The sequence below is a fragment of the Chelonoidis abingdonii genome, chromosome 5 (genome assembly GCF_003597395.2).
Source record: "Chelonoidis abingdonii isolate Lonesome George chromosome 5, CheloAbing_2.0, whole genome shotgun sequence".
Classification (NCBI taxonomy): domain Eukaryota; kingdom Metazoa; phylum Chordata; order Testudines; family Testudinidae; genus Chelonoidis; species Chelonoidis abingdonii.
The window spans coordinates 140,049,804-140,065,682 of NC_133773.1; the positions used below are offsets into that span (position 1 = coordinate 140,049,804).

At 42.8% G+C, this 15,879-nt stretch overlaps 1 protein-coding gene across 5 annotated transcripts in view; it reads right to left on the bottom strand.

Annotated features, from left to right (window-relative positions):
- Window positions 1–15,879, bottom strand: part of SLC4A11 (solute carrier family 4 member 11) — a 189,422-nt gene that overhangs the window by 119,116 nt on the left and 54,427 nt on the right. For all 5 annotated transcript variants that reach the window (XM_032803059.2, XM_032803061.2, XM_075066672.1 and 2 more), the window contains exon 3: window positions 15,083–15,235. In XM_032803059.2, the coding sequence (XP_032658950.1) occupies window positions 15,083–15,235 (153 nt within the window). The remainder of the gene's footprint in view (window positions 1–15,082; window positions 15,236–15,879) is intronic.

The window sequence follows — 15,879 nt, forward strand, 5'->3', positions numbered from 1 at the left end:
CCGCTCCCCTTCACCTTTACAAGTATTACATGGGCCTGTCCTCAACTGGTGCTCGACTTAACTCCGTTATCTTCAGTGCAAATAAAGCTGACCAACAAAAGCAGAAGATGGGGTCCACCAGACATACAGGCTATGCCTTCACTGCAGAGTTAACTTGAGTTAAGCACTGCTCTAGAGCAGTGGTTCTCAAACTTTTGTACTGGTGACCCCTTTCACATAGCAAGCCTCTGAGTGCAACCTCCCTCTCCCCCCCATATAAATTAAAACCACTTTTTTATATATTTAACACCATTATAAATGTGAGAGGCAAAGCAGGGTTTGGGGTGGAGGCTGACAGCTCGCGACCCCCCATGTAATAACCTCGTGTTCTCCTGAAGGGTTCCAACCTGCAGTCTGAGAACCCCTCTCTAGAGAGAGCTGTCACTCTGTAGAACACTGGAGCTGCAGAAAGTGAATGGCTCGGTGCACAAAATGACTTTATTAGCAGCTGACAAGTTGTGCACATATATCCCTCCCAAGTTAAAAAGCCCTACCACACTTAGTTAAGGGTTTAGCATGCATGGATGGACCTCAAGTTGGGGCAACACGAGTTACAACTCTACAGGGAAGACACGCATCCCTTTAAGCACAGTGAAACATTATAAGGCAGTTCAGATGTAATCACTTTTTGCCACAGAGAATCTCAGAGTGCACAGGCTACACCCATTTCTTTCATCAATCAACTAGTTATTAAAGTGTAATTAACTTTGAAGTATTATAGATTATGCAAGTCTCCATATGAAAGTTATGATTGTTAAAGTCTCTTTGCCAGGAATATTTGATTTATAAGTCAACTTTACTTGAAAATGGTATTTAGTAGAAAAAAGTAAGCCTCCAGCAACCAGAAACAATGAGCATTTTCCCTAGGCTTTTATAGTCGCTCTTCATTATTCCCAAATGTTTTCCCTTTACAATAGCCTCCATTTACATCTAATTACACAGATAGAAGTGTGGTAGAGAGACTTGCAATCAGTAAAAATAGAGAGGAACGCAAAAACTGAAAGAATGCGATCTGGTGGCTCCAGCAAAACCCCCCCACCAAATCAAAGAAATGAAATGAGACTCAAAATAAACTATATCTGTGGGTATTTGATTATCTGCAGTCCGTCCTTTGCTCCATCCTTATGGATGTGCATGAATCGAATATAACTGAAGTTACCCTTCGTCACTTCATGACCCTCTCTGTTTAGCTGATCTACTAACTCAGCAGTAAACCAGTCCAATTACCATCAGCAATTCTCTCAAGTAATCTTCTTGAATGAACTCTTTTGCTTCATCATCTAAAGCAAGCAAAAGCATCTCTGATTACATCTTCTGGACCAGGGCCATTTAAACTTCTCATCAAATATCCTCAGGAATGCATGGAAGTTTTATATGGCCTGGAGCCTCATTCATCACAGTATCCAAGATCACAGCTTGGATGCCTTCCCAGGAAAGGAAGCATATCATGCAAGTCTTCCTTGTTAATAACACTGTCCCGTTCTGATCTAGCGGAATTCTTGAATCTGATACTGAATGAACATAGCTAACACACTGGGGCATGTGCGTGGCAGGAGTTCTTAGTGGCCTTTGTCTTTGTGTGTTTTCTTAGATTACTGGCTCTTGGTGCTTAGATATCCCAGCGATGGATACCTAGATAAACAGACTGAGCAAACAGCATAAATTAGAGCTAGACAGAATGCATCAAACACGGATCTAATTTGAACAGCTGGAGGCAGTTACATAAAATAATTTAATTTAAAAAAAGGGAGGTGGAGAATAGATATTTTTTAAAATCTAAGAATTAAAAAACATACCACAGTCATTGTGTATTTTCAATTCTGTTCTTCATGCTCCTCCTTGCTGAAAATAAAATTTAAAAAATCCCAACCAAGAATGTAGTTTGAAAATCTATTACAAAAGTCTAATATAGTACTGTCATTACGTCTACGTACCTCTGCATGTAGCAAACGGAAACCAATAATACGGCAAGGAGTCTAACTTTGCATGTGTCAGACTGTACTCCAGTTTGTCTGAAGATTTTTTTAAAAATTGATCAATACAAATCAGCGAATAAACCCCAGATGTACATCAGAACCTATGCTTACGTATCACACATTATGATTTGTATGATATATACGCATACACACACACACACACACACACACGTCTACCGGTTTGCTCAGATGAGCTGTGAGAAATTCATCGGGACTTTAAAATACTTTTACAGTGACCATGACAAATTGCACCATCTTGAATTCACACTTGTGGCTTTGCATATGGGCACTCAGAACTTCTAGCGGTGCACCATTGCTTTTCTCGGTTTTATTATAGTATTATCTAGTACCTAGGACAAAGTCTCTTTCCAACCATCTGCAGTTGCAAGCAGACTTTAATAGGACAGGTTAGCTTCTACAGCTTGACAAGGATGGGTCTGACATGACAAAGATTCATAAATAGGATGATTGGATGTTTACTGTGACATCTACTCTATGCACCTTAAGGCAAAGTTCTCTCTGAGACAGCCTTTGCATAGCCTGCTAACCTCCCACGATTGGGACAACTTGGAAATGCAAAAGAAAGTTTCAGATTTTGTTTTTAAAGAGGAACTGCCAGAATTTTTCTATGCAAAAGCAGCCTTGAAAACAAACTCATTTAAACTGAATGGTAGGTTTGAAAGCTTGTTGCTTGCATGTCACTCACTTTGCCTAAAGTAACTGGTTTACTCAAATTTCCTTTCCCCTCCTAGGCCACCAGGACTGGCCTTTGGGGTCTGCAAAAATCACAATCACACGTGTTTGAGATGTCTCCACATTACGGACAGTGCACAAGTTGTATGTAGACTGACCCTTAGATTTAAGATCTCTGGGGCAGGGACTGGCTTTTTAGCACAGCAGCCACAGCGAAAGGGTCCAGAACCCAGTGGATTCCTCCGTGTGCTAGCATAATAAAATAAGTCAACTTCAGCAAATAAAACTGAGCAAAATAAGAGCAAATTTCATTATTTTCTAGTTTTAAAAGTCTTATTTTCAGGTGAAGTGATCGTGTTTGGGCACTTAGACAAAAGCTAATTCTGGATCAGGGCTGGTGATTTTTCCCCAAGGACTCAGACAAATTAAAACACATTTCTAACAGCGTTAGCATGCACTCTGGACTGCAGCACCTATGACCATCCTGCCATTTTGTTTTCTTCAGGATCAATGTAATTTGTAGACCACACTTTTGACACAGAATGCAGTGGTGTGAGCGGTGACAGGAACTCAACTCACACCACTGTTCTTGAGGGGGCGCTCCAGTGGCAGGAGCTCAAATGGCTCTTCTGCTTTGCTGCTTGCCCTGAGTATTCACTCAGTGACTTAGCTGAGGGCCTTTCATTTGCAAGCTGGTCAATAGCCAGCATTGAAAACCTGAGCCTCTGTCTTCCTGATTCTAGCGGTGCTCTATCAGCTGCAAACAGACAAGGGATAAAGGCAATCAGCTTCACATGAACTTCCCCCTCCCACTCCCAATGTAACTCTAATTTTGACATTTGGATTCAGCACTGGGGGGGAGGGGGGGAAGGAGTTTGAAGATTTAAACCCTAAATAAAATCAGAGCCCAAGTAGGGGTAGCCAACTCTGACTGACGCTATTTTGGGAGATTCCACCCCCCCCCCCCCAACATGACAATATCATTTTCTTAAAAATATCCTATTAATCTCCTGGACTGATTTCAATAGGCACTGGGAAACCAATGCCAATTCCAGGGGACTCCAGGCTAGTCCTGAAGGGTTGGTAACCACAGCCCCTAGGAATAAATTCTTCCATCTTTCCTCACAGGGATCTAATTACTATGAAATTTTTCAGGTATAAGAGCAAAATTTGGTCTCCAATTAGGATGGCCAGATGTCCCGATTTTATAACCCCGATATTGGGGGCTTTGTCTTATATAGGCACCTATTGCCCCGCATCCCCATCCTGATTTTTCACACTTGCTCTCTGGGCCCCCAATCCCCAATGCTCACAAAATGATGCGGCTCCTGCCACTATCACGATTTACATTTACAGTGTGGTAGCAACTTCCGGCCGACCAGATGATGCCCTGTTGTATTAGGTACTGCACAACACAAGCCAGTGGGTCACAATTTTTTTTTTTCCCCGTGGCCCACTTGAAAATTGCCGAGGGTCTCGGTGAACCACTTCAGGATCTTTCCAAGTGTTTGTACTGTTAGCTAACTATTGTAAAGCACTTTGGATAACAGTGCTATATAAAAAGAACGTAATAAACTTTTTTTTGTTTTACAAATAAAAGCACACAACTCATATTTTAATTTCAGTAGTCTTACCTTTCTAATGCGATGGATGTGCCCTCTCCCCCCTGCCGCGGCCGCCCCCGAGCTGGGGCTGGGAAGGAGGTGAGGGGTCCTTTACCCTGCCATAGCAGCCACAGAGCTGGGGCTGGGAAAGAGGAGGAGGCCGGGGGGCGGGGGTCTCTCCCCGGCACCCACAGCCCTGGGCTGGGGAAAGTGCCTCTTTCTCTGGCCGCCACAGCTCTGCACATCCCAAATTCCCCCCACCGCTTCTTTTCACCCCATTGCCTCCTCCCACGTACCCTCTATTTCCCCCCCAAAGCCACCACCTCCCCTGACGTGCATCTTCTCCAGGGTCCAGGCACCTAATTAGTGGAGCCACGCCTGCTCCACTAACTAGGTGGGTGGCCCTTCATTCTGTTGTGTGCAGCTGCCCAGGCACGCACTTTAGAGGAAACTATCCGTGGACCACCTGAAGGGAGCTCACGGACCACTGGTGGTCCGTGGACCACAGTTTTAGAACCTCTGACATAAGCAATTGCATTCCCTGCCCCCAAATTGCTTACATTTTAAGAGTCATAAATGACTTAAGAGGAATGAGTGAGCTTGGGGGTGGGGAAAGGTAGCAGGGTAACAAATCTAATGGGATGTGTATAGTTCTTGGCCAGGTGATCACAGCTCACTGTCTGTCTAGCTGTTAGTTCTGAGAGAAAACTGGAAGGGGAGCAAGGTGTTGGCTTGATGAATTCTGACTGGAAGCTCCTCTCATAGAAGGTGCGGGAGGGGGACAAATCACACAAAGGCACTGGTGACTAGAGAAAGACACCACCCCACTCCTGTTATGAATTGAAATATTCAGACACAAGTCACTATGCAGAGCTGGATTCTCTTGAAATAACAGGTTTTGATACCTGCAAGAAAAATAATCTCCTGTTCTGGCCCTAACCATCATGCTGGAAAATATTCCATTTAAAATGGTAATCTGCTCAAATAGGGCACTAAATAAAACTCTCACAAAAACATCTGGGCTCCCAGGTGCCTCTGAAGCAAATCCTCTGTGAAGGAGCTAGAATTAGCACAGACCTCTTGCATAAATACTTGCATAAGGCTCAAAAAAAGTGAGTGTATGTGTGTTGGGGGGTGGGGGGGTGTTAAGTTTGTAAACAGTGCTTTGAAAATACCCTGATCAGGAAGCTCGAAGGGAGGCCACCCCTCTCCACAATGTGACAACACAATTGGTGTATCCACTTTCCATTATAGTATAGGAAACCCTAAGAGCCCAACATCCCACACCGACATCACACTTCTAAAATAGGAGTTATCAGATGTAATCCCTGGGTCAACATTGTGCCAGTAGACATAAAAAGGCCTTTGGTATTCATGTGAGGAAATCTGACCATTGTGTACAGAAGGATACCCAGTCAGACCCAGACCACTTGTCTCTGGCCACTACTCTCCCTGGAATTCCTTGGCGCCACTACAGCATTCCTCATCCCCGTTTATAAAAAAAAAAATTATCTTAACGGGCCTGACAGCACGCTGAAAAGCTGTGTTTTGCTAGTAAAGCAGCAGGCGAGTGTGTGCACGCGCGTGTGTCTCTGGAGTGTATTACAGGAAACTGTTGGCTCTCGGTATCTAGGAATGGTCTATTGTCTCGAGGGTGGAACAGTCTTTATAATTTCTTGTGAAGTGTAAATTGTGTTCCATTATTATTTCTAACAAAGCCACATCCTTCCTTCGGACTGATTTTTCACCAGTCACTAATAACCAGAAATTTTTTTCCTCTCCATCAACTTTCAAGCACAAAAACATTCAGGCTTCCTTGTTGCAGTCAGGGGCATAAATAAGTATTTGCTATTATGAAATATACAGTTTGCAAACAGATGATAAAATGATAGCAACTAGAGTCATGAGGCTCATGAACCTCCAACTGAATGGACCGCTCCAGTTTGAGTTCTCCTTTCTCTCTGGGCATATTTTGCACACTTTGATCCACCATTGTGGCCTCTGGAGCATGGGATTGCAAAGAACAATGCAAGAATCTAATTCCACAAGGGTGAAAGCTCTGTTGGGACCTGCAACTCTTGGATACAGAGCAGAAAGGGGAGTACAGACAGCTCCCTGTATGTGATATCAGAGAGGGAAAGTGGGAAGAGGAGGAGTGGCTTGGACCAGGGTAGAGGCCTATATAGAAAGCAGGTAAGAAGGGCATTTCTTTGTGTTTATTGTGCACGTCTACCCAGAGATGTAAGTACACTGTAAACCTCTTTGCTTTTATATTTGCAAATATTAAAATGAGTCTTGAAAACAAGCTTATAGAAGATGGTGCCAGCCCTGTACAGCCTCCATTGCAATCCTCACAGACTTCCCTACTACCACCAATTCCTTGTTCGAACCTTTCTCCACTTTTCCATCCCCCCCAAAAAGTTTTTAGGATATTCTGGTTCTTAAAAGGCAGCAGCTTTGCTGAGACTGTTCCTTTAGACAGTCTGAACACACACACACACCCCCCCCCAACCTTCCCAAAAAACCTTATCTACATGATGAGTAATAGCAAGACCCCAGGCCGACATAAGCAAGTACCTATATCACCCTGAGTGCTTCCTACCAGAAATAAACACAGCCATTCAACAGTACAGCCTATCTACCTCTGCCAAAGATGATAGCATCCAATATTCAAATTCCAGGGGCTGAAGAACAAGCTTGATTGAGCGCTCTCCAACAACCACAAGGAAGCAACACAAATGTATGTGAACAGGTTCAGTGACCCAAGTGCCAAAACTGAGCCAACCTTTAGTAGCTGGGCACCTAGGCTGATATGGGTGAAAGCTGGTTTATACAGTAATAGCCTGGACTAGCTAAGAATGAGGGTGTTTTTTTTTATATAATGTATATTCTATTTTTTAGCTACACCCTTCCTTACGGTACAGAATTATATGACAATAGTTAATTAGTTGCCATAATTTTAGCCCATGCTATGCTCTGTTGCTCAACATTGTTTAATCGCACACAAAAATAATTTTAAAATAAAAAAGTTATAGCAAAGAGCATCTAATTATGCATGTACTGAGCTGTACGTCCATTACATGAGGTTATTAACTAGAAAGGATCATAGCAGAGCAGTCACCAGGTTCATAATTCTACTCTATTAGTTTACACTTCTTTCAAGCACCTATCCCGGGTGGCTCTAGGTGCTTTTACAAGGGATGATTATTTGTACTAGACCTGAAAGTGGGGGAGGTGCCTTACCTGTATGTTCTGAGGATTGCCCAGAGCAGCAAGGAGTTCGGTCACCTCTTGCCTTATAACTTTGGATGCTGCTATGGCTCAGAGCTAGGACACCCGTAAACAGCCCCCAAGCATAAAGTTTCATCCTAGCTCTCACCAGCCCACTTATTCCTTGCAAAGTGACCCCAACAGGCCTGCCGCCCTCAAGTCGCCCCAAATCCATCCTTCCTGAGTTTGTAACTAACAGATACTGTGGCTTTTCCCCTCCGGTTCATCACCGCCACCCCGCTCTGAAGGCGTGAAACCAGCCCCCCAGACACCAGCTTACTTTGGCACACACACGCCACAGTTTGCACACTGGAGACCTGCTTAAGGTAAAAATTAACTACAAGTTTATTTAATAGAAAAGTCACAGATTCAGAGAGGAAATAATGTAATATAGCAAACACATACAAATTATACCCCTCCCCCAACATAAAAATGCAACTTCAGTCTTTACACTTACCGTATATACTCATTCATAAGGCAAATGTTTTTAGTAAAAAAGGGAAGCACCAGAGAAGGGAGTCGGCTTATGAACGGGTCTAGAGAGGGGGAGGTGGGACACAGCCCCTCCCCACAACAGAGGGAGCAAGGAGAGAAAGCAGAGCCAGCAGGTCCAGAAGGGAAGAGGTGGGGCCAGAGTGTCTCTGCTTCTGGGCATGCTGCTCTCCCCACAGCCTCCGAAGCAGCTGCAGCTCTGGGGCTGGCAGGCTGTGGCTGTGCTGCCTGGTCTGCCAGAGGCCCAGCCCACTGGAACATGCTGCAGCCGTGCTGCCTGGTTTGGCCCTCCGGAGCAGCTCCAGCCAGGCCAGAGACATCCTCCCCAGGCCCTCCCCAGATAATGTGGGAAGGGTTGGGATAGGGAGAGCGTGGGGGTCCCGGGCTAGGGGTAGAATCATGTGGGGGGTGGTCACAGGGGTTACTCCGCTAACCCCCAGCTGCATCCCCCCACCCCCCGCAAAAAAAAATTTCCCCAGCAGTTGCTGTTCTGGCCCATCAGGGTAAGCAGCTGGCACACCGGGACACTTTGCTTACTTAGTTTTACCTCTGTGCCTGTGAATGCTCGAGGTAAACAAACCATCTCGGCCCACAAGCAGTTTATCCTGATGGCCCAGGAGCCAAAAAAGTTTGCTGACCCCTGAATTACAGGGTCTGCTTATGAATGGGTCATAAAAATGGAAAATTTTTACTTATCCATCTGAGGGGGGGTGGTGGTCAGCTTATAAATGAACCAGCTTATGATCAAGTATATACGGTATATTAGAATGTAGCAGCATAAATTATGAGCATCGTTTTATACCTACTCAAATACATGAATTCATATCCACAGTCTGTGTACAGGTCATAATGACCATCAAATTCAGAACATTACAGGCTTTCATAAAACATCTTACTCCACATGTTTTCATATACAAGGACATTGTATACCACCGGTTGATTCAACTGCTTACACTTCGAGGTTCAGACACCCTGTTCTCCAATCGGTGTGTCTGGAGGCTCACTGTCACACTTAGGGAACATCTTACTACCCGCTGGCGGGTAGTGTTAGATGTATTGGGGATTGATTTATCGCGTCCAGACGTGACGCAATAAATCGATCTGCTAATCGACGCCCACACTCCACCTCGGCAGGAGTAAGTGGAGTCGACGGGGGCACCACTGCAGTCAACTCGCGGCCGTGAGGATGGCCAGGTAAGTCAAACTAAGATACTTCAACTTCAGCCACGCTATTCATGTAGCTGAAGTTGTGTATCTTAGTTCACACTCCCCCGCTAGTGTAGCCCAGGCCTTACAGAATATCAAGTATAAGATCCTTGCCCCAAAGAATCTGCAATCTAGAAGTTGGACAGAATGAGCACCCAAACAAACAGAGGAGACTAGTCTACATACACAAGATTGCAGTAACTATTAGGTTATCTCCTGGACATCTCATTGTGGCTACTTTTATTTATTTAGTTAGTTATTTTAAAGTTTGCTTCATGTCATCAGTACTGAATGACCTCCAGGTACAGAGGATTAAAATATTATTTAGTCAAAATGATAACAACCATGTTTGATGCCTCTTCAACAAATGGCTAGCACAAGAGATGAACGTCTCATCATGCATTACAGATGATAGATCCAGGCTCCCTCCGAACAAGGGGTGGAGTGACATTTTGGAAAGGGTCTTGCAAGCAGCTCCCTTTCAGAGATTTATATTCTGACGCCAGAAGGGACCCCCGCTGTGATCACCTAGTTTGATTTCCCGCAGAATGCAGGCCATAGAACTTCCCCAAATTAATTTCTCTTGAGTCAAGCTGCTGTTAGCTCAGCCACTGCCACTGACTGCAACAGAGGTTGTATGACAAAATAGCCCAACCCACAAGAAAGTTAGTCACTGAGTAAGTTACCAAGAGGCTTTATTAAGCTTTGACAAAATAGGTCAAGAAAACAGTGGGCAAAATCCAGGTGTAGGTGTCTTGTATGCTTTTAGAAATATTAGCGCCTTAATCATTCTTAAGGATCGTAACTTCAAAACACAGCTGGAACTTTCACATACAAGTATGATCTGAAGTCTGTAAATGTAACCTAGATGCATAGCTTCCAAGGCCAGATGGGACCATTGTGATCATCTAGTCTGATCTCCTGCATAACACAGCCCACACAACTTCCCCAAAATAATTCCTAAAGCATATCTTTTAGACAAACATCCAACATTTATTGAAAAATTGTCAATGACTCAGGAATCCACCATGACCCTTGGTAAGATGTCCAATGGTTAATTACCCTCCCTGTTAAAAATTTGCACCTCATTTCCAGTCTGAATTTGTCTAGCTCCAACTGCCAGACACTAAAACAGGTTATACCTTTCTCTGCTAGATTGAAAAGCTACTATTAAATATTTGTTCCCCACATAGGTACTTTGGTCACCCCTTAACCTTTTCTTTGTTAAAGAGACTGAGCTCCTTGAGTCTACCACTATAAGGCATGTTTTCTAATCCTTTAACCATTCACAGGGTTTTTCTCTGAACCTGCTTCAATTTATCAACATCCTTCTTGAACTGTGGACACCAGAACTGGACATGGTATTCCCGCAGTGGCCATACTAATGCCTAATATAGAAGTAAAAATAGCCTCTTTATTCCCATTTAAGATTCTCCTGCTTGACAAATTCAGATTGTTAAAAAAAAAAAGCCTTATTTCAAGAAAAGAACAGTGATAATTAATAATTGGAACAATTTATGAAGGGTTGTGGTGGATTCTACATCACTGAATTTTAAAATCAGGATTGAATGTTATTTTCCAAAAGATATATTGTAGGAATTATTTTGTGGGAGTTCTCTGGGATGTGTTATACAAGCTATCGGACTAGATAATCACAGTGGTCTCTTCTGGCCTTGGAACCTATTAATTAATTAGTCATTTGGAGCTCCCAACAACATACGTGGTGTAGATTATAGACGAACTGTGTGAACACAAGATAGTTTGTGCTGGCAAGCCTAGAACTAGAATAGCTCATCTAAGGAAGCAGAATCATCTGACCAGCCTTCTTGGAGGTACACAATTAATTATCCAGGATTACTATGATTTGCTTACTGAAGCTTCGGTGTTTATGATTAGAGCTGGGTGAATTTTTTTGGACAAATTAGTTTATTCGCTGAGAAATGCTGTCTCAATCAACCCAAAGCTATTTGCAAAATTGAGACGAGTTCAAAGAATTTTGGCCAAAAATATTTTTCAGGACATGGGAGATAAAAGTGCCCTCCTTGTAAGTTTAGCCTGGTGGTTAAGACAGTCACTCGGGATGTGAGAGACCAGGTTCAATTCCACCATTGACTTGATCTGGAGAAGGGATTTGGACATAGGTCTCCAACACTACAGGAGGATGCCCTTTCCACTAGGCTCTCGGATATTCTGGTAAGGGGCTCTCAATCTCTGCGTCTGACGAAGTGGGTATTCACCCACGAAAGCTCACGCTCCAAAACGTCTGTTAGTCTATAAGGTGCCACAGGATTCTCTGCTGCTTTTACAGATCCAGACTAACACGGCTACCCCTCTGATACTCAATCTCTCTTGTTGAAGTTGTTCCATTTGGTATAGTCAGTCACTGGCGATATACCAATCTCCTAGAACTGGATGGGACCTTAAAAGGTCATTGAGTCCAGTCCCCTGCCTTCACTAGCAGGACCAAGTATTGATTTTTGCCCCAGACCCTTAAGTGGCCTCCTCAAGGATTGAACTCACAACCCTGGGTTTAGCAGGCCAATGCTCAAACCACTGAGCTATGGGATCTGAACTTAGCCTCCCACATACTAATTGAGTCCCTAACTACCAGACAAGAGTCATCGTCACTTCTTTTGTTGGCTCAATGGCTATTCACGGTCATTCATAGTGGCAATTTATAGTCAATCAATGACCATGAATAGTCACTGGGTCATGGCAAGACTGAGATCCTGGAATGGATTTTTTCAATTTAATCAAATTTTTCAGGATTACTGGGTTTATGGATTTTTTCCCTTTTCCTCTTTATTTTTTGGAACTGCCAGCAAACCAAACCAAACCAGTTATTTGCCTAGAATTATGTATAATGTGCCAGTTACATTTGCTACCATGACAGAAGTATTTGAAGTTACAGTTGCACAGAAATGTGACACAGATTTATCAAATGAAGACCTGACCTGGGAACATGTGAATACATGAAATCCTGTGTTCTGTTTTATCACACATTCATTTGTATTGGATGCAGGCATGTTATGCATGTTTCTCCCTCTCTCCTTTTATATATTACAATAAAAATACAAATTAGAAACAAAGACACCAGAACACAAGAGTGACGTTCAAATCAGGAAACACAGTCCCGCTAATTAACTACTGTTATACCCACAGTGTCTACACGGACACTGCATACCCCTAACTACATTGACATAAGCCCCAGGCCTCTCGAGGAGATGGAGTCACTATGTTAGTGTAATAGGGCACTTACATCAGTGTGAGCACTGCTACAGCGTGTACACTGATATCATTAGTGGGCTGTCAGTTAATTGCTGTTAACTCATGTGATTAACGCAAAAAAAATTAATTGCAGTTTTAATCTCACTGTTAAACAATAAATACCAACTGAAATCTTAAATCTTTTTGGATTTTTTTCCCCTACATGTTCAAACACAACACAGCATACAAAGTTGACACTGCTCACTTTATATTACTATTTTTGATTGCCATTTTTATAGTGCAAATATTTGTAAAATAAAGAAATAGCATTTTTCAATTCACCTCAGTCAAGTACTGTAGTGCAATCTCGTTGCTGTGAAAGTGCAACTTACAAATGTAGGGTTTTTTTGTTACTTAACCGCACTCAAAAACAAAATAATGTAAAACTTTAGAGCCTACAAGTCCACTCAGTCCTACTTCTTGTTCAGGCAATCACAGAGAGAAACAAGTTTGTTTGCATTTACAGGTAGGGTGACCAGACAGTAAATGTGAAAAATCAGGACAGGAGGTGGGGGGGTAATATGAGCCTATACAAGAAAGAGACCCAAAAATGAGGACTGTCCCTACAAAAATCAGGACATCTGGTCACCCTATATACAGGAGATAATGCTGCCTGCTTCTTAATTACAGTGTCACCAGAAAGTAAGAACAGGCATTCACATAGGACTTTGTAGCTGGCATTGCAAGGTATTTACATTCCAGATATGGAGAACATTTGTATGTCCCTTCATGCTTCGGCCACCATTCCAGAGAACATGCTTCCATGCTGATGATGCTCGTTAAAAAATAATGTGTTAATTAAATTTGTGACTGAACTTCTTGAGGGAGAATTGTATGTCTCCTGCTTTGTGTTTTACCCACATTCTGCCATACATTTTACGTTATATAAGTCTTGATGATGACCCAGCAACTGATGTTCATTTTAAGAACACTTTCACTGCAGATTTGGTACCTTCTTTGCATTTTGTCAATGTGAGATTTCTAAGGATAGCTACAGCACTCGACCCAAGGTTTAAGAATCTGAAGTACCTTCCAAAATCTGAGGGGGACTCGGGGTGTAGAGCATGCTTTCAAAGGTCTTAAAAGAGCAACACTTTGATGCAGAAACTACAGAACCTGAACCACCAAAAAAGAAAATCAAACTTCCACTGGTGGCATCTGACTTAGATAATGAAAATGAATATGCGTCGGTCTGCACTGCTTTGGATTGTCATCGAGCAGAACCCATTATCAACATGGACGCATGACCTCTGGAAGGGTGGTTGATGCATGAAGGGACATATGAATGTTTAGCGCATCTGGCACGTAAATATCTTGCAACACCAGCTTTACCAGTGCAATGTGAACATCTGTTCTCACTTTCAGGTGACACTGTAAATACGAAGTGGGTAGCATTATCTCCTGCAAATGTAAACAAACTTGTTTGCCTGAGCGACTGGCTGAACAAGAAGTAAGACGGAGCAGACTTATAGGCTCTGAAGTTTTACATTGCATTCAGAAATAAAAGGTTTTTTGGTATATAATGCTACATTTGTAAGTTAAACTTTCATGATAAAAAGAGATTGCACTACAGTACTTGTATTAGGAGAATTGAAAAATACGTTTTATTTTGGTTTTTACAGTGCAAATATTTGTAATAAAAATAATATAAAGTGAGCACTGTACACTTCGTATTCTGTGTGTGTAATGGAAAATCAATATATTTGAAAATGTAGAAAACATGAATATTTAAATAAATGGTATTCTAGTACTGTTTAACAGTGCGATTAATCATTCATTTTTTTTAAAATCACTTGACTTTCCTAATAATTAGGTCACCTGCCTTACATTGTCCTAACTCTGTATTATAGTAGACCAAGCCTTACAAATGTTGATGTGAAAGAGAAAAGTTTTGTTACTGGAAAACAACCTATTTAGTTCAGGTTCCACTGAAAAATGCAAGACAGACCTTTTTCTGGCATCCAGCCCACAGCTATGGAATTCACTTCTAGAAGTGGTCATTATGATAGCCCACCTCAGTACTTTCAGAGCTCAAGAGAAAATCCACTTCAACCTCATTTCACCACTCCCTCACACTCACTGAAAGTAAAAAACAAAACAAAAAAAAACAAAAAAAAGAATTTAGTGTACACAGAAGTATATGCTTTCAAAAATGAGTTCTTCAAATGTGTCTCCCAAGTCCATTTTTAGAATTACACCTATATAAAATAAGTCGGCACATACATAAAAAGATCTCAATTTTAAAAAATACTGAGCATGCAGGTCTCACTGAAGTCAATGGGTGCTTCTAGGCATGCACATGGGTTCAGCTTTTCAGAGGTTCAAATGGTATTTGGGTACCTGTCACTGAAAGTCAATAGTAGTTAGATTGCTAATTGAGGTCTGTGACTTTGAAAACCTCCCTTGGATACCACAGCTTTTGTTGGGCAAATACCTACCAGGGAAGTCTTCATCAGAAAAATAGGGAGATCAAGGCAGGTATAGTTTGACCTCCTCCCATTTCAATAAGGATGGTAGAGAACACAATGCACTTACCAGTTACATTCTGTTGTACTTCTAAATTGACATTCACAAAGAATCTGATGCTGTCCCCAGAAACAATTGAGGAATTTACAGTGTCAAAGAGCTCTTCTCCTCCTACTTCTTCTTTGTTCTCACAGCCGTCATCGGTGTCACATTTAAGATAACCTGCAAATAAAAATAACACACGTCCTCATTATACTCTTTGCCCTTCACAAGCAATCGAACCAAGACCACAATGAAAAGGTCCCTCATTATATCAAACCTTTTTCGTGAGCAAAACAGAAAGGAATATTTTGCAATTTTACTTTGTGGGTGACATCTCCTCAAGCCTGCAAGAGGATTTTCTACTTCAAAATTGTTACATTATGGCATTCCACACACTCAGAAAGCACAGAAGACCAGAACAGAGCTCTACTGTGGCCTTGGAGAAGAATGCGGTCCTATACGTTAGCATTAGTAAACCTCTAAGGCCTTCTCAGGGGCAGCAAGTTATATGGGCCCGTGGTGCCGTGCTCCAGGAATATTCAGGGCCTAGGGGCCCGGCTCCATCACTGCTCTGGGCTGGATCTCTCCCCCAGCCTCACCTACTGCCCCGTGCGCCTCGTTTGGAGTGTCTCTCGGCCCTACCTGCTGCCCCCGGACGATTTAAAAGGGCTTGGGGACCTCCAGCCACCACCACCGACAGCACAGTGGGGTTAAGATGGCTTCCTACCTGCCCTTACTCCACACCACATCTCTGCAGCCCCAGAGGGGGGAGGTGTCCCGGTGCACTGCCCCCTCTCCACCACCCCCCCCCCGCCCCAAAGAGC